Source organism: Zea mays, chromosome 4, assembly GCF_902167145.1.
Source record: "Zea mays cultivar B73 chromosome 4, Zm-B73-REFERENCE-NAM-5.0, whole genome shotgun sequence".
Classification (NCBI taxonomy): domain Eukaryota; kingdom Viridiplantae; phylum Streptophyta; class Magnoliopsida; order Poales; family Poaceae; genus Zea; species Zea mays.
Window position 1 is genome coordinate 4,103,786 of NC_050099.1, and position 21,411 is coordinate 4,125,196.

General features: G+C 46.3%; 4 protein-coding genes across 4 annotated transcripts; 3 read left to right on the forward strand and 1 right to left on the reverse strand.

Annotated features, from left to right (window-relative positions):
- The first annotated feature begins 3,218 nt into the window (after positions 1-3,218).
- On the forward strand, positions 3,219-4,780 carry LOC542117 (benzoxazinless 1). Its single transcript, NM_001111749.1, is given in 6 exon segments — positions 3,219-3,524; positions 3,642-3,951; positions 4,046-4,122; positions 4,202-4,279; positions 4,411-4,548; positions 4,646-4,780. Coding segments are annotated over 6 exon segments (1,044 nt in total).
- A 2,844-nt stretch (positions 4,781-7,624) lies between these two features.
- LOC100192631 (benzoxazinone synthesis 2) lies at positions 7,625-9,742 on the forward strand. Its single transcript, NM_001137845.2, has 2 exons — positions 7,625-8,788; positions 8,886-9,742. Exons 1-2 carry the CDS (start codon positions 7,781-7,783, stop codon positions 9,504-9,506), a joined length of 1,629 nt encoding a protein of 542 aa, NP_001131317.2. The 5' UTR covers positions 7,625-7,780; the 3' UTR covers positions 9,507-9,742.
- A 3,317-nt stretch (positions 9,743-13,059) lies between these two features.
- Positions 13,060-14,703, reverse strand: LOC100281070 (hydroquinone glucosyltransferase). Its single transcript, NM_001153989.3, has one exon. The coding sequence runs from the start codon at positions 14,649-14,651 to the stop codon at positions 13,176-13,178; it is 1,476 nt and encodes a 491-aa protein (NP_001147461.1). The 5' UTR covers positions 14,652-14,703; the 3' UTR covers positions 13,060-13,175.
- Positions 14,704-17,379: 2,676 nt separating this feature from the next.
- LOC103655025 (coatomer subunit beta'-1-like) lies at positions 17,380-20,079 on the forward strand. The gene is made up of 9 exons (XM_020551795.3): positions 17,380-17,536; positions 17,643-17,734; positions 17,814-17,930; positions 18,446-18,560; positions 18,692-18,763; positions 19,062-19,258; positions 19,340-19,433; positions 19,536-19,642; positions 19,851-20,079. Exons 2-9 carry the CDS (start codon positions 17,652-17,654, stop codon positions 20,062-20,064), a joined length of 999 nt encoding a protein of 332 aa, XP_020407384.3. The 5' UTR covers positions 17,380-17,536; positions 17,643-17,651; the 3' UTR covers positions 20,065-20,079.
- Positions 20,080-21,411: the final 1,332 nt, after the last annotated feature.

The following is a 21,411-nucleotide window of genomic DNA, read 5'->3' on the forward strand; positions in this document are numbered from 1 at the left end:
GACAGCCAGAGGGGAATCCCCATCCCAAGTATTCTTCCAAAAACTAACTTACCTGTCATTACCAACAGTCATTTTACAATGCTTGTAAAACTCATCTCTTAGATCTAACACTTTTCTCCAGAAATGAGAATCGCTCTGTCTTTTTTAACAGAAATAAGGGGTTTTCCCTTAATGTATTTCTCGTTGATAATTTTTTGCCACAAGCCGTTTGAATTTTCAATATTCCACAACCACTTGGTCATTAGAGCATCATTCATGACTTTAAGGTCCAGGACACCCAGACCCCCTGAATTTTTGGACAACATATTGTGCCCCAATTTGTTAAATGGATTTTACTTAAGTTCTGCCCTCCTTGCCATAGGAGCCTTTTCCTGTAAATGTCTATTTTCCTAATCACTGCCATAGGAGCAGGGTAAATAGATAATGTATAAGGGGACATTGGTCAAACAACTATCATTAAAGTCAGTCTTCCACCCAAACTTAGAAACCTTCCCTGCTATAATGTGAGTTTTTTCTCCACTTTCTCTTCAGTGGGACTCCAAAGATTTTTGCTGAGTTTTCTGTTGTCAATTGGAACCCCAAGATACTTCATGGGGAGGTTGCTAATACGACAAGTGAAGATGTTGGCATACAATTCCTTGACTTCATTAGCTTCACCAAAGCAATATACTTCACTTTTATGAAAGTTAATTTTGAGCCCAGACATTTTCTCAAAAAGGTAGAGGATAAATTTAAGATTTCTTGCCCCTTCCAAACAATATTGAATAAGGAAAATAGTATCATCGGCATATTAAAGACAACAACAGCCATTTCTTATGATGCGGGGGATGAGGCCTTTTATAATACCTTCCTCTTGAGCTTTTTGAATCAAACAGGCAGGACCATCAACAACAATATTAAAAAGGAGGGGAGAGAAGGGGTCCCCCTGCCTCACCCCTTTATGGGTGGCAAAATAAGGACCAACAACATCATTGGTTTTGATGGCAACTTTGTCACCTCTGGCGGTCCTCATCACCCAATCACACCAGGTATTACCAAATCCTTTTTTATCCAACATGTAATGGAGAAAATGGCAGTTAAATTTATCATAAGATTTTTCAAAATCGACTTTGAAAACCACCCCATTTTGCTTCTTTCTTTTGACCTCATGAAGGATTTCATTCAGGGAAACCACTCCATCCATTATGTATCTTCCAGGATTAAACCCATATTGAAACTCACTAATCACTTTGGTGATACACTGAGCCAACCTGTTATTAAGAACCTTGGTAATGATTTTATAGCAGACATCCAAAAGGCAAATAGGTCTGAAATTTTTCATTTCAAGAGCAATGTCAACCTTTGGCAATAAAGTCACAATACCAAAGTTAAGCCTTACAATATTGAGGGATCCATTAAAGAAGTCTTTGAACAGATTCTAGAGATCTAGTTTAATGAGCTCCCAAAAGTCTTGAAAAAATTCAGCGGGGAGGCCATTAGGGCCAGGGGTACTGTTATGTTTTAAAGAGAACACCACTTTCTTGATCTCTTCTAAAGAGAAATGTTTTGTAAGAAGGATCCTGTCCTCCTCATCCAACCTTTTCATCGGCAAATTTTTCATAGAGATATTAGAGGCAAGAGAGGGGCCAAAAAGATCCATGTAAATGGAAGTGGCCACCTGGTTGATACCTCCCTCATCTTCAACAGAAAATCCATTATGAAAAAGTGAATGGATTTTAACTCTTCTTTTTCTTCCCTTTTGCAATGAGCTGAAAATATCTGGTATTATTCTCATCACCCTCATTAATGAATCTGTCCCTAGCAATTTGCTTTCTCTTGATCCCTTCTGCAGCCACCATGTTTCTTAAATTCCACTCCATATCAAGCTTTTCCAATCTATCAGAATCTGAGATGGCTGCAATCTCTCTCATTTTCTCAAGGATATCGATGTTATCCATAAGGTATTTCTTGAACTTCTTATATTTCCCTTCGACATTTATATTCCATCCTTTCAACATTTTTTTGTTCAATCTTTTTTGTTTTTTTCCTTTCCAAACATCGATACATTTCCTGCTCCTCACAGGTAAGGACGAGCTTTCAAAAAACCTTCTGCTTTAAAGTCAGGTCTGAGCCTCCAGCAAAGCTCACATATCTAAAGTCCCTCTTCTTAGTTGGGACAGAGTCAGTGCTAAGACACATGGGAACATGACCAGAAAAAAAAAATCATATTTAGCCCAGAGACAACAATATTCTTGTACTGCAAGTCTCGTTATGGGCTAGCAAAGGAATCTACCCAACTTCTCAAATGTGTTGGGATGTCAAGTATATAGACTATTCATCAGTTCCAACTCTATCAAACTGTGCAGCTCAATTATAGAGTTGAATAAAGTGCTCCATCTATTTGTTCTTATCCTCATATTTGGTTAAGATATTAAAATCACCTCCCACCAACATTTAAAGTGCACCATTTAAAGTGGCTCGCGAGCACCAAACCGCTGAAAACCGGAAATGTTTAGCACGTTGGCAGCGGGACCCTTTTCTATCTCATCGTGTTCTTCGTTGTCCACCACGGCCCACGGGCCAACGCTCCTCCATCCTGTAGTGTAGAGTATATTCCATTTGCGACCGAGCCGAGCATCGATCCAGCCACACTGGCCACTGCCAGCCAGCCATGTGGCACTCCTACGTATACTACGTGAGGTGAGATTCACTCACATGGGATGGGACCGAGATATTTTACTGCTGTGGTTGTGTGAGAGATAATAAAGCATTTATGACGATTGCTGAACAGCACACACCATGCGTCCAGATAGAGAAAGCTTTCTCTCTTTATTCGCATGCATGTTTCATTATCTTTTATCATATATATATAACACATATTAAATGATTCTTCGTTCCAATTTATAATTCATTTGACTTTTTTATCCACCGATGCTCGTTTTATTAAAAAAATATTATAATTATTGTTACTTTTTGTTGTAATATTGTTTAGCATATAATAAACTTTGATACTAGTATGTTTCCGAGCAAAAAAAAATATTAATATTTAGATTACGAGCCCATTAATTAATTATATTCGAGACAAGCGAAGCAAAGCAAAGCAAGCTAATGTTGCCCCTGCTGTGCATGCAGAGGCCCGCTCTTGCTATAAACGAGGCAGCTAGACGCGACTCGACTCATCAGCCTCATCAACCTCGACGAAGGAGGAACGAACGGACAGGTTGTTGCACAGAAGCGACATGGCTTTCGCGCCCAAAACGTCCTCCTCCTCCTCGCTCTCCTCGGCGTTGCAGGCAGCTCAGTCGCCGCCGCTGCTCCTGAGGCGGATGTCGTCGACCGCAACACCGAGACGGAGGTACGACGCGGCCGTCGTCGTCACTACCACCACCACTGCTAGAGCTGCTGCGGCTGCTGTCACGGTTCCCGCCGCCCCGCCGCAGGCGCCGGCGCCGGCGCCGGTGCCGCCAAAGCAAGCGGCGGCACCCGCCGAGAGGAGGAGCCGTCCGGTGTCGGACACCATGGCGGCGCTCATGGCCAAGGGCAAGGTTCGTCGTCGTTATTTTGCGCATAGGCGCGGACACACACACGTGCTTTAGCCTTTAGCTAGCTAACACCCAGATCATCGTCGGTGCGTGTGTGGATCCCGTCCCGGCTGCATGCAGACGGCGTTCATCCCGTACATCACCGCGGGCGACCCCGACCTAGCGACGACGGCCGAGGCGCTGCGGCTGCTGGACGGCTGTGGCGCCGACGTCATCGAGCTGGGCGTGCCCTGCTCGGACCCCTACATCGACGGGCCCATCATCCAGGCGTCGGTGGCGCGGGCTCTGGCCAGCGGCACCACCATGGACGCCGTGCTGGAGATGCTCAGGGAGGTGACGCCGGAGCTGTCGTGCCCCGTGGTGCTCCTCTCCTACTACAAGCCCATCATGTCTCGCAGCTTGGCCGAGATGAAAGAGGCGGGGGTCCACGGTAAACTATAGCTAGCTCTTCCGATCCCCCTTCAATTAATTAATTTATAGTAGTCCATTCATGTGATGATTTTTGTTTTTTTTTTTACTGACAGGTCTTATAGTGCCTGATCTCCCGTACGTGGCCGCGCACTCGCTGTGGAGTGAAGCCAAGAACAACAACCTGGAGCTGGTAGGTTGAATTAAGTTGATGCATGTGATGATTTATGTAGCTAGATCGAGCTAGCTATATATAATAGGAGCATATGCAGGTGCTGCTGACAACACCAGCCATACCAGAAGACAGGATGAAGGAGATCACCAAGGCTTCAGAAGGCTTCGTCTACCTGGTAGTTATATGTATATATAGATGGAGGACGTACTCATTATTCCAGCCCCATGCATACATGGAGGCTTCTGCACAGACGACGACGACGACGACAACACGATGACTAACACTAGCTAGGGCGTAACGTTGCAGGTGAGCGTGAACGGAGTGACAGGTCCTCGCGCAAACGTGAACCCGCGAGTGGAGTCACTCATCCAGGAGGTTAAGAAGGTGACTAACAAGCCCGTTGCTGTTGGCTTCGGCATATCCAAGCCAGAGCACGTGAAGCAGGTACGTAGCTGACCAAAAAAAAACTGTTAACAAGTTTTGTTTGACAAGCCGGCTACTAGCTAGCTAACAGTGATCAGTGACACACACACACACACAGATTGCGCAGTGGGGCGCTGACGGGGTGATCATCGGCAGCGCCATGGTGAGGCAGCTGGGCGAAGCGGCTTCTCCCAAGCAAGGCCTGAGGAGGCTGGAGGAGTATGCCAGGGGCATGAAGAACGCGCTGCCATGAGTCCATGACAAAGTAAAACGTACAGAGACACTTGATAATATCTATCTATCATCTCGGAGAAGACGACCGACCAATAAAAATAAGCCAAGTGGAAGTGAAGCTTAGCTGTATATACACCGTACGTCGTCGTCGTCGTTCCGGATCGATCTCGGCCGGCTAGCTAGCAGAACGTGTACGTAGTAGTATGTAATGCATGGAGTGTGGAGCTACTAGCTAGCTGGCCGTTCATTCGATTATAATTCTTCGCTCTGCTGTGGTAGCAGATGTACCTAGTCGATCTTGTACGACGAAGAAGCTGGCTAGCTAGCCGTCTCGATCGTATATGTACTGATTAATCTGCAGATTGAATAAAAACTACAGTACGCATATGATGCGTACGTACGTGTGTATAGTTTGTGCTCATATATGCTCCTCATCACCTGCCTGATCTGCCCATCGATCTCTCTCGTACTCCTTCCTGTTAAATGCCTTCTTTGACAGACACACCACCACCAGCAGCAGTGACGCTCTGCACGCCGCCGCTTTAAGACATGTAAGATATTTTAAGAGGTATAAGATACCAAGGAGCACAAATCTGGAGCACTGGGATATTGCAAAGACAAAAAAAAAACAAAATTAAAGCCACCAAAGTAGAGATAGTAAAGAGGTGGATGGATTAAAATTATCTCATGATTTTTGGATCTGCTCAAATAGATCGATATGGTATTCAGATCTATGTTGTATAGCCTTTTCATTAGCTTTCTGAAAAAAAATGGTATGATGAGTGCGGAGTAGCTAGGGCTGTGAAGGAGTCGGATGGGCTTCCACGTACTTGTTTGTGGCCCATGTCCGGTTCTATTTAGGTCCGATCCGAGTCCGGCATGGTCCGGTTCCATACGGGCTAGGACCAAGCTCGGCACGTGAGTTTTAGGCCCGTCGGGCTAGCCCGAGCACGACCCGTTTTTAAACTGGCTAGGACTCGCCCATTTAATAAGACAAACATTGCAAAAAATAGCTCTATTTTTTATTTAAAATATATTGTTTATTTGTGAAATGTGTATTATTTGTAATATATATTATTGTATATAGTTATATTCTTCAATTATGATTTATAAATATGTTTAGTTTTTTATTATGAACTAATTTTAAGTTTGATTTATGCGTTGGCGGGCTCGAGGAGGCACGGTGAACATTTTTGGGTCGGGCTTAACGGGTCGGCCCGGCCCGGTTCGGCCCATCCACGGCCCATCCCGTGTCGGCCTCGTTCGGTGAGTTCAGCCCGTCGGACAACCCGTCCCCGGCCCGGATAATTAATCGGGCCTAACCGTGGCGTGCTTAAACGGTCCGTGCCTCAACGGGACCGGGCCGGGCCGGGCGGCCCGTTTGGACATCTCTAGTGGTGTGATTAGAGATGGCGATGGGAACCGATCACTGATTCCGTGTGGAGAATTCCTTTATTAGAGGGACAGGGTGGGGGTGATTTCGTGACATGTTGAATTTGATCTAAATTAGTCCATTGACATGTTAAAATTATACTAAGACTAAATGTGTAGCGTATTATAGAATAACAAACTAAACTCTAAAGTTGATGTCTCTTGTAACTATTGAAATCTTGTTTGTTAAATTTGTATTGATTTGATATAATTAATTTGAATTTTGCTCTAAACAGATTTCCCGAGGGGATAAATTCTCCGATGTGAATGGGATGAAAATACCCCCCCCCTTTGTGGGGACAGGGATGGAGAGTCATTCCCTGATGGAGAATTCCCCATTTCTCAACACGTCGACTTAGGTTCAATATGAATGGGTGGCAAGGGTTGCTGGTAATTGATGGGTGACTAGGGATGGCAACGGAAAATTCTCCATCACAGAATAGCTCCCCATCCATATCCCCGCAACGAAAAAAATCATCGCGGGGATTCACACGAACGCTTGCGGGAGGACATTTCTTCTCTATCACCGTTTCCTGCGGGGATAAATCCCCACCGGAATCCTCGTCCCCACTTAAATTATAATTAGGATGTACATCCTCTGTTAATAAACTAAAATATTGACACAATGTAAGAAGAAATAATTATGTGTACATCAAAATGAACATATTTGTATAATGAGTAATCTCTTGGCAAGGTAATTTTTTATTTGTATCATTAATTATCACACAAGATCATCATCACGTGCAAGTTTAACGGATCCCCAAGGGTAATTAACGATGATGTTAAATGCTTCCTCATCCCTGTTTAGATGTTGGGAGTGAATTTCTCCTCGTTTACGTGTCCCCGTGGGGAGAAAACTTTCTCAACCACATCCCCTAAATACTTGTTCAAGTAGAGATAGATTAAGGAGGATTGAAGGGGATTAAATCTCTTCTCATTCAATTTTAAATAGGAAGAGATTTAATTTTCCTCAAAATTTTTTAATTTATATACAATTGAACAAGATCTAATGAAAGAATTCCCCACAGAAAATTGGGAATCGGGGTCATTGCCATCTCCATGGATGATAGACCCGACCAAATCTACATCGGTCAGTCTTGGATGAGGGACCGTTCCAACAGTAGCGTGTTATCGTGTCGCGTGGCCCGATCCGCTGCCTGTCTTTGGGTTCAGTATTCCTACAGAGAGATTGGCGGCCACATTAATTATTGGAGTCTGCACAGGCTGCACTGATTGATCAAACCACGACAAAATCAAAATCATGCACACCATTTTTCTGCTTATACAAATCAATCTACGTTCAAATAAACCAATCCTCCTCTGCATGCATGCAATGCAGCCTCTCGACCTCTGGCTTCAGCAGCTCCATGGATCTCTCTTGGGGTCTATAAATAAACGCTCCAAAGAAAGCAAGGCAGCAAAAGCTGCTCATCACCGATGGCCACGGCTAACACAAGCAAGCAAGCAAGTCACTGAGTAGCTAGCAGTATATACCACCATAAAAACAACACACACACACGTGCGCTAATAAGCTAAGCTTAAGGTAGCTCCTCTCTATCTCCGGCTAGCTCGGACGGACGACGTTGCCATGGCTGCTCAACTGCATCACGCACTATACGAGCTGCTGCACGAAGCAGCAGCAGCGCAACGAGCGCTGCTGCTCGCGATCCCCTTCTCCCTGCTGCTCCTGCCGCTCCTGCTCCGCTACCTCGCGGCGTCGGCGTCGGCGTCGGCGTCGGCGACAAAGAACGACGGAGCGGCGGCGGTGGCGGCCAGCGACCCCGACAAGCTCTTGAGCCTGCTGCCGTCGCCGCCCATGAAGCTCCCCATCATCGGGCACCTGCACCTGATGGGGGACATCCCCTACGTGTCCCTCGCCGCGCTCGCCACCAGGTACGGCCCGGACCTGATGCTGCTCCGCCTCGGCGCCGTGCCGACCGTGGTGGTCTCGTCGCCGCGCGTCGCCGAGGCCGTGCTCCGCACCTACGACCACGTCTTCTCCTCCCGCCCGCGCTCCCTGGTGTCCGACATCATCATGTACGGCGCCACCGACTCGTGCTTCGCGCCCTACGGCGACCACTTCCGCAAGGCGCGGAAGCTGGTCACCGTGCACCTGCTCAACGCCAGCAAGGTGCGGTCGCAGCGGCCCGCGCGGGAGGAGGAGGTGCGCGGCGCGCTCGACAGGGTGCGCCGCGCCGCCGCCGCGCGGGAGGCCCTGGACATGAGCGAGCTCCTGCACTCCTTCGTCAACAACCTCGTCTGCCGCGCCGTCTCGGGCAAGTTCTCCATGGAGGAAGGCCGCAACAGGCTGTTCCGGGAGCTCACCGACATCAACGCGGGACTCCTCGGAGGGTTCCACATCCAGGACTACTTCCCTAGCCTGGGCCGGATCGAGCTCGTCAGGAAGGTGGCGTGCGCCAAGACCAGGCGCGTCAGGAAGCGCTGGGACGACCTCCTCGACAAGCTCATCGACGACCATGCGGCCAGGATGGCAACCCATCAGGACGAGGACGACGATAAGGACTTCATATACGTCTTGCTGTCTCTTCAGAAGGAGTATGGCCTCACCAGAGACCATATCAAGGCTATCTTGATAGTAAGTAAATAGTCCATTATTTATTTATATATATACATCATATATATATCTTTGTGGTTCGAGGCCGCCGGAACCAATGACCACCATTATATCGCAGGACATGTTCGAGGCCGGAACCGACACCTCGTACATGACGTTGGAGTTCGCCATGACGGAGCTCATACGGAAGCCACACCTGATGAAGAAGCTGCAGGAAGAAGTGCGGCGGAACGTGCCGGCGGGGCAGGAGATGGTCACCGAGGACAACCTCCCCGGCATGACCTACCTCAAGGCCGTCATCAAGGAGACGCTCCGCCTGCACCCGCCGGTCCCGCTCCTCCTCCCGCACTACTCCCTGGACGCCTGCGAGGTCGCCGGCTACACCATCCCGGCCAACACCCGCGTCGTCGTCAACGCCTGGGCGCTCGGCCGCCACAGCGGCTACTGGGAGCGCGAGAACGAGTTCGTCCCGGAGAGGTTCCTCAGCGGGGACGTGGCCGGCGGCGTCGACCTCAAGCCCAACGAGTTCCAGTTCCTGGCGTTCGGGTCCGGCCGGAGGATGTGCCCCGGGGTCCACTCGGCGTCCGCGACCATCGAGGCGATGCTGTCCAACCTCATGTACCGGTTCGACTGGCAGCTGCCGGCGGGGATGAAGGCGGAGGACGTGGACATGACCGAGGTGTTTGGGATCACGGTCTCGAGGAAGGAGAAGCTGCTCCTAGTCCCACAGGCTGCGTGAGGATGATGATGATACTAGTGCAATGCGATACAGGGTTTTAAATTAGTAACACCAAAGGCTGTGTTACTGGACCTTAATTAATAATTAATAAATGTGCTACTACTATATAGCCAGGCTTCACAGTGACACATACTTCTATTGCCCATGCTACATATATGTGTTCTTATTTACATCCCCAATAAGTGTTATTGTGTTGTATCACATTTACCTATATATATCAAATGGAACATTTCTCCAAGTGCTACAATAACGAAGATTGTTAGGGCATTTACAGCACCATTAAATATATGTATCTTGAGCGGTCTCAAGGGAGGTAAGCGAAAAAAAATTAGAAGACCGTTTGTTCGCGAAGAACTGTCTCTTACACAATTTTCAAGCATAATAGACACTTCAGCGTAGTTGAGCTGTATTTAGAGTTAATACATTTATGATTTAGAGACATTTTGTTGTCCAATAAAGCCTCTTAGTTGTTTGTTATGTTTGGAGGACTGTTCCAGTGTCTAAGCATTATACATGCCCTTATAAGGTACTTTTTTTAGAACTCTAGTGACACTTTCCATGACACACATGCATGGTTTACCTATTGCAGTTTTTAACACATACTACGAGCAACAAATATTCAAAGACGGAGGTAATACAAATTTTTTTAAAAAGTAATTATTATACACCTGCACATGTGTCAATGTTTGTACAGAGGTAAATATACATAATAATATAATGAGTACAAGACCATACTATTAAAAATATGGACAGATAAAAATCTACTATTTTTACTACATTCAAACTGCAGTGCTTCTTGAGCCATTCTATATACAAATCCAACCATTTACCATCCCATCCAGCAGAGAGATCAATCTACTCTAGCTAGATCAACCAATGTCATAAATCATATGTAAGATCTGTATAGCCTGAAAATTCAACAAATGTCATAAATGCAATGTCGTCCTCATCACAGCATGTACCACGCGCGGCGGAAATATTTTTTAAAAAAAATACTAGTATTTAGTTATATGACGTGGTAAAACTTAAAGAGCTCACCAGCTCTGTAGGATTCAAACAGAGCATGAGCCCAACTCCCATCCAATATGACCAAGGCGGGACAACGTTTTATTGAATCCAGCCTTATCTTCTTGGTCTCATCCTGTTGGAGTTAAGTTGGCCCATGACGACCACAAGGGTCATTTTAGTTCAATATATATATATGCTATTTGACACTATTTTCTGTTTTTTTCTTTTTACTTGTTCAGATTCTTAGGTAATTCTCAAACATTTTGCAAATCAGGAATGAGAGTTACCTACTATATAGTAAAAAGAATATGAACCAAGAGTGGGTAAAACTACAAAAATACAACAGAGTAACATGATGGCTCGGGCAACGAAAGAAATATGATGAGCTAGCAACTAAAAACAAAATAGACTAGCTGAAACAATGATAGGTAGCCTAGAGAGAGGTAAATATCGCGTTTAAAATAAAATTCGAACTTGCTGTTACAAACGAGTGTGGCATTATTGCCGCTTGGCGCACGTCGCTGGGCTGGTCAGCGACACTACTACTCGATCAGAGGCATTATTATTGCTCTCTACGCGCTACGCGTGGCAATGTCGCTCGATGCACAATGCTTAACAACAACTACACCTACAAACATTACTTGTAGATGTGTTTGGTGATGTCCAGTGACAAGTCCACTAATTACCTACAATCAAAAACATGCACAACCAAGAAGATCGAGTGGAAAACTAGTAATACAATTCAAAAGAGAGACAACACACGATTTATCCTGTAGTTCAACTCGCCATCAAGGCTTATCTTTGTCCACTTTATTAAGGAAAGAACATAAAGGCTTTGAACTATTTTTTTCACTTACTCCTCTTTTCTAACAAACCACTGACATGAACTAGGGTCATTTTAGTTCAATATATGTTATTTGCCACTATTTTCCTTTTTTCTTTTACTTCTTTAAATTCTCAGCTAAAAACTAAGGACGCCACCTTAAAAAAAAACCGTTTAATATATGTTATCTGATGCGCAGAATCCAAAAGCCCAAATAAGGTCCCTATAGTCGCTCACTGGACACACTCTTACAAATCCTAGCCGTAGTAGTGAGATTTTTAAAATATTTGAGGCTCTATATAATTTTAAGTGAAACTACGAAGTTTTAGGTCTTATTAAGTGCTATGATTTTCATATAAAACACTCCTCTATTCGAAGTTTCTTAAAAATTTCAAATTTGAAATTAAGAAAATAATTTCAAGACGCGCGCGGTTTATGCTCGCTCCCCTTTCTCTATTTATATGGTGGGGGATAAATTAGGACCCTGTGCGAAAAACTTGAGGCGTCTTAAAAAACTCATTTGTCTTGTTGTGTATGATGTTGAGTATGTGATAGTGACAAGCTGGTAATTTCCCACATTCATATTTTTATTATATCTTTCAATTAACGTTACAATCAAATGGTTTTACCAGCATACCGATCTTTTACATTACTATATAACTTTTAAAAAAAGATATCTGAGTCTCAACATATGATATGTTTTATTACAGCGTTTACTTTGCGGCATTTTAAAGTGCTGATCTTAGTGTTGGGTATGTCCTCTATAGCCGGTCATCAGTGTCTGGATTGGGTTTAACCTAACTGTCCATCTCCTTAATTATGCCCTTAATTAGGAGGGTCCATGTTAACCTCGGTCGAGCTTCCGGTCACACGATACTATATAAATGATTAAGGGTTACAGGAAAAGCCAACACTAGTACTCACCAAAAAAACCCTAATCCCACAGAAAGATCCCATCGCCTAGACGTCGGAGTGACTGGAAGCGCGACAACCAACGGCGGCCTGGATCCTGGTGCCTGATGTTCCTCTGTAGGGCAATGGAGGTGATGCCGGTGGCGGCCACGCTCCACGCCAACACTAAGCCAGGATGCGTCAACACAACAACAATAACGAAAGATAGGTTTCCTTATTCCTCTCAGTAGAATAGATCTACTCGACATCGAGGATTTCTAGTTACAGATTGTTATTCTAGAGGCTTAGGAATCGATGCTATGCACCATAGAATCTAACACTTAGTTCTATGACTTTTCTGATTTTTACTCTTTTAAATATAGCCCTATTAAGGACATGATTTTAAATAGTCCTATACTTCATCCATCCCACTGTATAAGGCGCGCATAACTATGTATCTTTGGTTTAAAGATTTAAAAATATATTTAATTATGTCTATACTACTGTATCGATGTACTCATGGTCTAGAGAGCACTTATATTACGTAACTAGTATAAAAATTAGTTATGTCTTAGCGCATGTACAACCCCATTAATTAAGGGATCTCTTGAGTGGTATTTAAAAAGTTAAGTGAAAAAATCAAGATATGTCTTAGCGTATGTACAATCCCATTAATTAAGGGGTCTCTTCGCGAAGAGCTAGCCCGTCGTATTGTTTCTTAACTGTATTAATTGTTTTAGTGGTTTAGGATTGTATGATGCAAGTTTTTAACCATCTCTTACTTTGAAAACCGAGCAAGTGCTGTGAGTTGTACTTGTACATGCCCTTATATACTCTGACACGAGCACTTTATTATAATAACTGCACCCGCAATAATAGCAAAATGGACATAATAAATGCTTTGAATAATTAACTAGGCTATTCGCGTTTAGCGTAGTAGTGTAGGATTAGTAGACGCTGTCGTCTGCACTCGTCCACTCCTTGACCACCTCCGCCAGTGCGGCCGCGGTGGCGCCGCCGTCGCGAAGGCCCTCGGCCGCGGCCTTCTGCAGCTCCTCCACCTTGGCCCGCACCGCGGCGCCCTTGCCCTCCGCGGTCATCAGCTCCCGCACCACCGCGGCGATGTCTTCCCTCCCCTTGGCCCCGGGCACTCGTAGCGCGGCCCCTACCCCGTCGCACAGCAGCACCGCGTTCTGCCTCTGGTCGGCGAACAGCGGCCACGCCAGCATGGGCACGCCGTGCACCAGGCTCTCCAGCGTCGAGTTCCAGCCGCAGTGCGTGAGGAAGCCGCCGGTGGACTGGTGCGCCAGCACCTTGGGCTGCGGCGCCCACGACGGCACCACGAGGCCGACGTCCTTGGTCCGCTCCAGGAACCCTTGGGGCAGGTAGGAGAAGGGGTCCTTCTTGCTCGCCGAGTCGTAGTAGTTGTCGTTGCCGACGCCGCCCTCGCTGGGGCTCCGCACTACCCACAGGAACCGCTGCCCGCTGAGCTCCAGCCCTAGTGCGAGCTCCCGCATCTCCTCGGCGGGCAGCGTGCCGCCGGAGCCGAAGGACACGAAGATGACCGACTTGGCCGGCTGCCGGTCCAGCCACTCCACGCACGGGCACGGCGCGTCGTCCTTGCTGCCTCCACCGTCCTCTGCGCGCACGAGCGGGCCGATGGTGCGCACCGGCGGTCGCCCGGGCTCCGGCTGGCGCAGGACCTCGGCGGGCCCCGGCTCGACGGCGTCGAAGGAGTTGACGAGGATGGCGGTTGCCTCGCGGAACTTGGCGCCGTGGTGCACCATCCATCTGTAGCTGGGGTTGGACTTGTCCTGCAGCGGCTTCATGGTCTCGGTGCCCGGCAGCGGCACGCACCCGGGCAGGCGGAGCGGCTCGGCGAGGTCCCGGAACTCGCCGGGGATCGAGGCGTCGAGCTCCGGCAGGTGGAGCATCAGCGTGAGCGCGGTTAGATTGGTCGGGAAGAAGAGGTACCTCCGCTGGACCCCCGCCGCGCGCGCCGCGTCGAACGCGTCCGCGCCGAAGAGGTCGGTGACGAACGCCACGAGACGGCCGGTCGTGGTGGGCCGCTGCTTGAGGCTCAGGAGCGCCTCGGTGAGCGCCGGCACGGCGCGCACGCACTCTTCGGACATGAGCGTCTCGATGGCGGCGTCGCGCGGGAGGTCGGACATGTCCACCGGCGGCAGCGCCATGGACGCGACGGCGGGCGGCATCGAGGCGAGGAACGCGCGCTGCGTGGCGGACGCCGTGGACGCGAACGTGATGAGCGTGGACGTGACGCCGTGGCGCTGGGCCAGGCGCTTCGCCAGCTCCGCCAGCGGGATCAGGTGGCCCATCCCGGGCGTCGCAAGCATCGCCACGTGCGGCGGTGGCGTCTGGGTGCCGTCGCCGTTGCGGCAAGAGGAGGCGTTGGCGTTCTCCATTGGTGCGTGCGGTGCGGTATTTTCCCACTGCCGCTTATCAGCCTGTGGTGCCGCCGTGCCGGGACGTGTAGCCGGAGTTTATACACGTAGTCGTCTGAGCTCCGGCATCCGGCCGGGGCGAGTGGTCCCGACTCCCGGTTGTGTGTCCGGCAATAATGCCGTGTGCGTGATCTCGGGCGCCAAAGGGAGATCTGGGCTGGTCTGCACTGAGCAGCCATGGATTTGGATGACGGGTTTATGGGTGCCCAGTAGCGCTACTTACTGGGCCAATATTTTTCCCCTAGCAAGTTTCTCCGCACGTGCGCTACTGGGCCAGTTTCTCTTTCTTATTTCCTTTTCATTTCTGTATGACTAGGCTGGCTTCTTGCTTAGTTGGCTTCCTTCTTTATAAGCTCATCTGTCGTATCTCTATTTTAAACTTCATTATATAAATATTGATATATACAATATAAAACAATATTTTACACGGCCATATACACGATTTGTTGGACACATCCTAATGACAGCGGCCCATGAAGCTGGTTATTTTATACTTAGATTCTTTTCTTCTTTGTACCTTTGCCCCTCATTTCTACCTTGGTTATTATTTTTTTCCTTTCCTTGTAATCGTTATATAGGAACTCAACCCCTATTTGAACAATATGTCACATCCAAAAAAAAATACAAAATATTTTCTTTAAAATTACCCAAAATACTTTCCTTGACCTCCAAATAACACATTTATGCCCATTCTACATCAACCTATCCTTAAAAAAGTTTCGTGATTTTTTCACCTTTTTCTGTAGCTTTTCCCATTTTTTTGTATGAGTATATTCTTTTCTTAGATACACTTAAATGTCATTTCATGAACTCCAAATATTTTAATTTGGTTTCTTATGTTCCAAAATGACTCGTAGATGTTTCCTCGGGATTTTCATTTCTTCAGGTATTTTTTGTATCTTAAATGGTAATTTTGGACTTTTCTAGAATTATTTTAATCCTAAAAACAATAAAGTTCTCAGCCCAACTAGGTATCTCTATATCTATACTACTCTATTAAGATAGTACCGTCAGCGTCCACACCTGGTTGCCCCCGCCTGCCCCCGCACCCTCCCACGCGCGCGGAAGGAAGCAGCCCGCCAGCCCCTGCCGTGCCCCTCCCCCCACGACCGCACAGGCACCGTCCCCCCATCGCCCCCGCCCCGGATCTCGCCCCCGCCGCGGATCCCGCGCTGGCCACGACCGCCAATCTCGGCCAGCCCCCGCCGTACCCTCGCCTATGCCTCGCCCCGTGATCCTCTCCCCCTCGTCGTCGTCGCCCGCCCTTCCATCCACGCGCCGTGCCCCCATCCACGCTCTGCATCGACCCCCTTCCATCGGCGCATCCGATGAGGATCCACATCTGCCGCGTCCGTTCGTCGTCGGCGCCCCACATCGATCCCCGCGCATCGTCGGTGCCCCCCTCCATAGTTGCCACGACTGCTACCATGCGCCCCCGCCAGGAGGAGACTGACGCGGCGGCGCCGCGCGCCCCCACATGCCGCCCGTCAAGTTCACCATCCCCGCCCCACTCGCCCCTACCGCGAACGTCGCTGCCGCCCATCCTCGCGTCCTCCCCGTCCTCAGCGCCTCCCCCGCCCCCGTCATCGGCGTCGCAACCCCCCTGGCCTCCCCGGCCTCGGCGTGATGCTCGGGAGTCATGACCGAGCGACTCCAGATCCGCATCCGCACCCGCCACCGCCCCAGATCCCCCGGCGCGATGTGAGGGAACGGCAACCGTGCGGCTTCGCACCTACCACAACCCCCCGATCCGCGACCAGAAGAGCTCGAGTCGCGCGTCGGCACAGGTGAGTCGTCCTGCTCCTCTCCCCATTCAGCCCTCAACAACATCGGGATGGCCGATGGGGAGGACACCGGCCACGCGAGACCTCAACACCCCATGAAGCAGTCACGCTTCGACTTCACCAAGGTGGATGCCGCATTTCTCCCCACCATCACTGGCCGTTCGTGGGCCTCTCCTCCCCCACACCGTCACTTGCTATGCCCTCCCCCTCCAACCCTGGTGCTATCTTTTGGATCCGACCATCGGCGCTGGTTATTATCCCCGATAGTTCGGCCCTCTCCTCTCCCTCGCCCTAACCTCCCATCAATCCGGTCCCCTGTTAGGTTTGCACTCATCAGTCTCCTCTCATGTATTAAGCTGTGAAATGAGTCTCCTTAATTGATGAGGAATTTGGTTCTATACTCATGCCCTATGATGCAATCCCTAATGACTGCATATGTGTTGAGGGTTACTACACACTGAGGGATGTGTGATATATGAGGGAGTTGTGTTTGTGAAAGAGCTGAACTGCACATTTGATAGAAAGAGCTCAACTGCATATGTGGTGTGTGTGCACTGATGGTTGCCCTGACATGTAATTGTGCCCTGATAACTGATTTGCTATGTTCCTTTTGATCAAAAGAGGTGATGTACCTAATTTGCCCTATGATGCTATAATGAAAATTATTGAGCTAGATACTATACTTGATCACTTGATAAAAATAAATTAGCTGAGGGCCCTTTCCTCCGCCTGCGACACTCACCCACCAGGTATGCATACCCCTCCTCTGTTCCTGCTGTGTGAAACCATAGCATGTGCCATTTGTCTCCATAGCCTGTAGTAATGTTATTCTATCCCTTATACAAGGCATGCTTAGGTGTTTATGCCATTACCCTATATTGAGTGCTCTATGCCTTTTTTATCTTTTGATGTTGATAATTGTTCATATTATTATGGTTCAACAACTCCTAGCACCAAGTCATTCTGTATGATCTGTTAACTTGATAGAAGTTAACATCATTTGGAGACTGCTTTATCTATAACAACTCATCGTGGCGCCTAAATTATTGTGTTGGTGGTGAGGTAAATATAGTCTGCTCGAAAACATTTCTTCTGTTTAAGTTCTCTATATGGGCACTTCATGTCACGACTTCAATTGCTTACATAGTTATAAGCTTTATACTTACAGGTCACTACAATGTATCATTTGGATCGCCCTATGTACCTGTTGGGATATATTGCGAACCAAAGTCGAGTTTATCTTATTGACAAGGAGTTGAAGTATGTTTTCTCGAAAACAATGCTTCCTTTCCTTTGTAGCATCTGTTAATTTCTCTGACTAACAAATAGCTTGGTACAGTGTCATTGGGTACACATTACTTCTGAGTTTGATTGAGTACAAGACCCTTGTGATGCGTGGGGATTTGGATCATGCAAACAAAATTTTATCATCCATACCAAAGGCGCAATATAATAGGTTTGTGATTATCGGTTTGTTTCAAAATATATATTGACTTTTTCTTTTCTAATTTATCTCTGCTTTTAGACCCATTTTCTATTTTGTTGAAGACAGGTTATATGTTAAATTGATGCATATATATTAGTGTCACAACTGTCCTGATGTATGTCATATCTAGATAGACTCTTTTAAGTGTATGTTTATGTTGTACTCCCTCCATTCCAAATTATAAGACGATTTGGCTTTTCAAGATTTATTGTTTTTGCTATGCGTTTAGATATACACTATGTCTGGTTACATAGTAAAAATAATGTATCTTGAGAAGCCAAAACATCTTATTGACGAAGCCAGAACATCTTATAATTTGGAATAAAGGTAGTAAAAAACTAATCTTATTTTTTTATCTTGTGTATATTCACACTTTACTGAATTAATATACTTAGTTTTCTGCACTCTTTTTCTGTATTTCGTCCAACTTCATGTAGAGTCTGTTCTCTTCTAGCCTCAGTTCTTGTTTCTCTCTCATATGGCAGTGTTGCTCATTTTTTGGAATCGAGAGGTATGTTGGAAGAGGCTCTTGAGATAGCCACTGATGCTGACTACAAGTTTGACCTAGCTGTGCAGCTTGGAAAATTAGATGTCGCGAAGGTACTGGTTATATTGTCATTAATTTTCTTCTAATACCGTGGACTATATTTTGAGTTATTGTATACTGCATTACTGGAAAAAATACTAAGTAACATATATTATATGACCTCTCATGACTATTTACTGTACAGGCTATCGCCATAGAAGCACAAAGTGAATCTAAATGGAAGCAGTTGGGCGAACTTGCCATGTCCACAGGCAAGGTTAGCTCTTAAGCCTTATCAGTCTGTATTTGACATTTAAATAAGTACATTACTAAGAAACAAATTTTTGAGGATGGAATACCTCGTGTAGTGTGGCGTTTTTTTGTGATCAAATAGTTTTGGGTCGGGGCTTTTATCTTCTCAAAACTTCAATGGTACTTGTTTTTCTTGCTAAAACTCTCAATGCGAATGTGAATGATGTCAAATTGAGACATGACCTAAATCGAACATATCCTATCTGTATTAGCTCGTGAATGATAGCCTTTTGGCGTGGGTATGCCACAACTCTACATTGCAGCTAGAGATGGCAGAGGAATGCCTTCTTCAAGCAAAGGACTTAAGTGGCTTGTTGCTACTGTACTCATCTCTTAGAGATGCTGAAGGAATTGAAAAGCTTGCTTCTTTGGCAAAAGAACACGGAAAAAACAATGTTGCTTTCCTCTGCCTTTTTATGCTCGGTAAAGTTGAAGATTGCATACAGTTGCTTGTAGACAGGTAAATCTTGTTTGCTGTGATTAAATCCTTGTTTTGGTGCTCTTCCTTTGAGAACTAAACATTATCTTGTGTATTCTGCAGCAACCGTATACCTGAAGCTGCATTACTGGCGCGTTCATATCTTCCTAGCAAAGTACCAGAGATATTGGCAATTTGGAGAGACGACCTGAGTAAAGTAATTTCTTAATGTTCTCATCTTAGTCTTCTTTCTGAAAAGTGTCATGTCATTATAAAAAAAACTGCATGCTATTATCTTATTCTTTTTGTCTGTATGCAGATTAATCCAAAAGCTGCAGAGTCTCTAGCAGATCCTTCTGAATATCCAAATCTATTTGAAGACTGGCAGGTTGCTCTAACTGTAGAAAAAAGTGTTGCGTCTCAGAGGTACACAGTATCACACAAACTACTACATTTTGTTCTAGAATATTGCTTACCAGAAATTAAAAAAAAATACATTGAATCTCAGAAACTTCTTATTAATTCCAAGGAGTAATGTACTAATATTTTATTGCATCTGCTCTGAGAACTGAGTCCTGACCACCTCACAGTTTTTGACCAAGTATTTTTTTTGCAAAAACATGTCTATGTGCAGGGGCAATTATCTTCCTGCTGACCAGTACTTGAATCATGCTGAGAAGTCAGACATGACTATTGTGGAAGCTTTCAAAAGGATGCAGGTTGTTCAGCATGAGGAACCTGAAGATGTGGCTGAGGAAAATGGAGAACTTGATCAACAGGTATCTCACATGCATTCTGCTTCTATTGCCCATTTCCTACGACTCTCTATTCTGCTTCTATGGATCTAGATCTGTGATGTTGCTTTCAACTTTACTTTGTGATCCTAAGTATTTATAACATCTCTTTCAATTGTTTTAGGCTTTGCGTGATCCATACTTCAAAGGTCTTGCCAGGGTTGAAAGAGAACCATCCTGTCAGCCAATCAGAAAAGTGGAATTTGACTTTGAGCACAAAAGAATGTCAAAGGAAGAGATAAGAGAGTTGATATTCCGGGAGATACTGGAATATCACCCACAACTGCTAAGTAGCTACATTAATGGCACAGAGAGGACAACCTTTCTCTACCCAAGGTTTTTGCTTTTCTGTGTTTGCACATGTATGTTGCTTTGCGCATGCATGTAATTGCTCATGTATCCATTCGTTTGAACACTTGACGGAACAGTTGCTGGCTATTTTTATGCAGTGCCGTTGATCAATTTAAGAAGCAGTTTTCTCATCTTGAAGAGAGTGGTGGTAACGGCCCATCAGTTCCAACAGACAGGAAACATGCATCCCTTCCCAGGTAAATAGGGCATCATAGTCTTGATTTCATTCTCACACTGCTTTGAGGTGCAATTTCAAGTACATTTACATCTTAGTTTCTCTCCATATTAAGGTTCTCCCTTATGGCCTGAGTGCCCAATGGTAAGGAGTAGCCGGAAAAGTTGCTCCCACTTGTCTGGGCTTCTGTCCTTTTGTCACTGTAATTTAGTTGAGTGAAAGCTTTTGCCTTTTGGTTTTGCTAATCTGCAGCTTCATTTTGTAGGACCACTGTGGTTCACTCAAATCCAATTCCTGCCAAGGAACAACCTCTTGCCGTGTCATCAAGGGTTAGACCAGTCTCTGATGATTCGTGTAAGAATCCTTGGGAGAAAGCAAGTGGTCCTGGAAATGTTACCAGGACATCTCTGACTTTACAAGGGCTGCAAGCACAAGCAGGTATTTTCGTGTTCACTTACTACCAACTCCCTCTGTTCCAAATTGCAAGTCAGTCGTTTGGGCTTAGATACAGAGCAAAAACTATGTTATCTACAAAAACCAAAACAACTTATAATTTGGTACGGAGAGAGTACTACAAATGATCTGTTGATATTTTCTGACTTACGATGTTCCTCCCTGTTCTGAGATTGTTTTCCATTTGCCACAGCAGGATCAGTAAGAGTTAATGGTCCAGTGACGGATTCAAGGTATTCTGCTCACTAACAGATCCCACAAGCATACGGTTAGCGCCAAATGCCTGCAAGGTTGGACAGTACCAACCCATCGCAGGCCATGGGAGGTTACACGCTGCAGTCACAGAAGGAAACATTATTTGAAGAGTTACTCGAATCCAATATTTTGCTCTTTTGAATTCCTTGGTGTACACTGGCAAATAT

Coding starts and splice junctions, on each gene's coding strand:
- LOC100192631 (NM_001137845.2), top strand. CDS start 7,781: ATGGCTGCTCAACTGCATCACGCACTATACGAGCTGCTGCACGAAGCA. Junction 8,789..8,885: donor ATATCAAGGCTATCTTGATA/GTAAGTAAATAG, acceptor ATTATATCGCAG/GACATGTTCGAGGCCGGAAC.
- LOC100281070 (NM_001153989.3), bottom strand. CDS start 14,651: ATGGAGAACGCCAACGCCTCCTCTTGCCGCAACGGCGACGGCACCCAG.
- LOC103655025 (XM_020551795.3), top strand. CDS start 17,652: ATGTATCATTTGGATCGCCCTATGTACCTGTTGGGATATATTGCGAAC. Junction 18,764..19,061: donor TTGCCATGTCCACAGGCAAG/GTTAGCTCTTAA, acceptor TCTACATTGCAG/CTAGAGATGGCAGAGGAATG. Junction 19,643..19,850: donor AAAAGTGTTGCGTCTCAGAG/GTACACAGTATC, acceptor GTCTATGTGCAG/GGGCAATTATCTTCCTGCTG.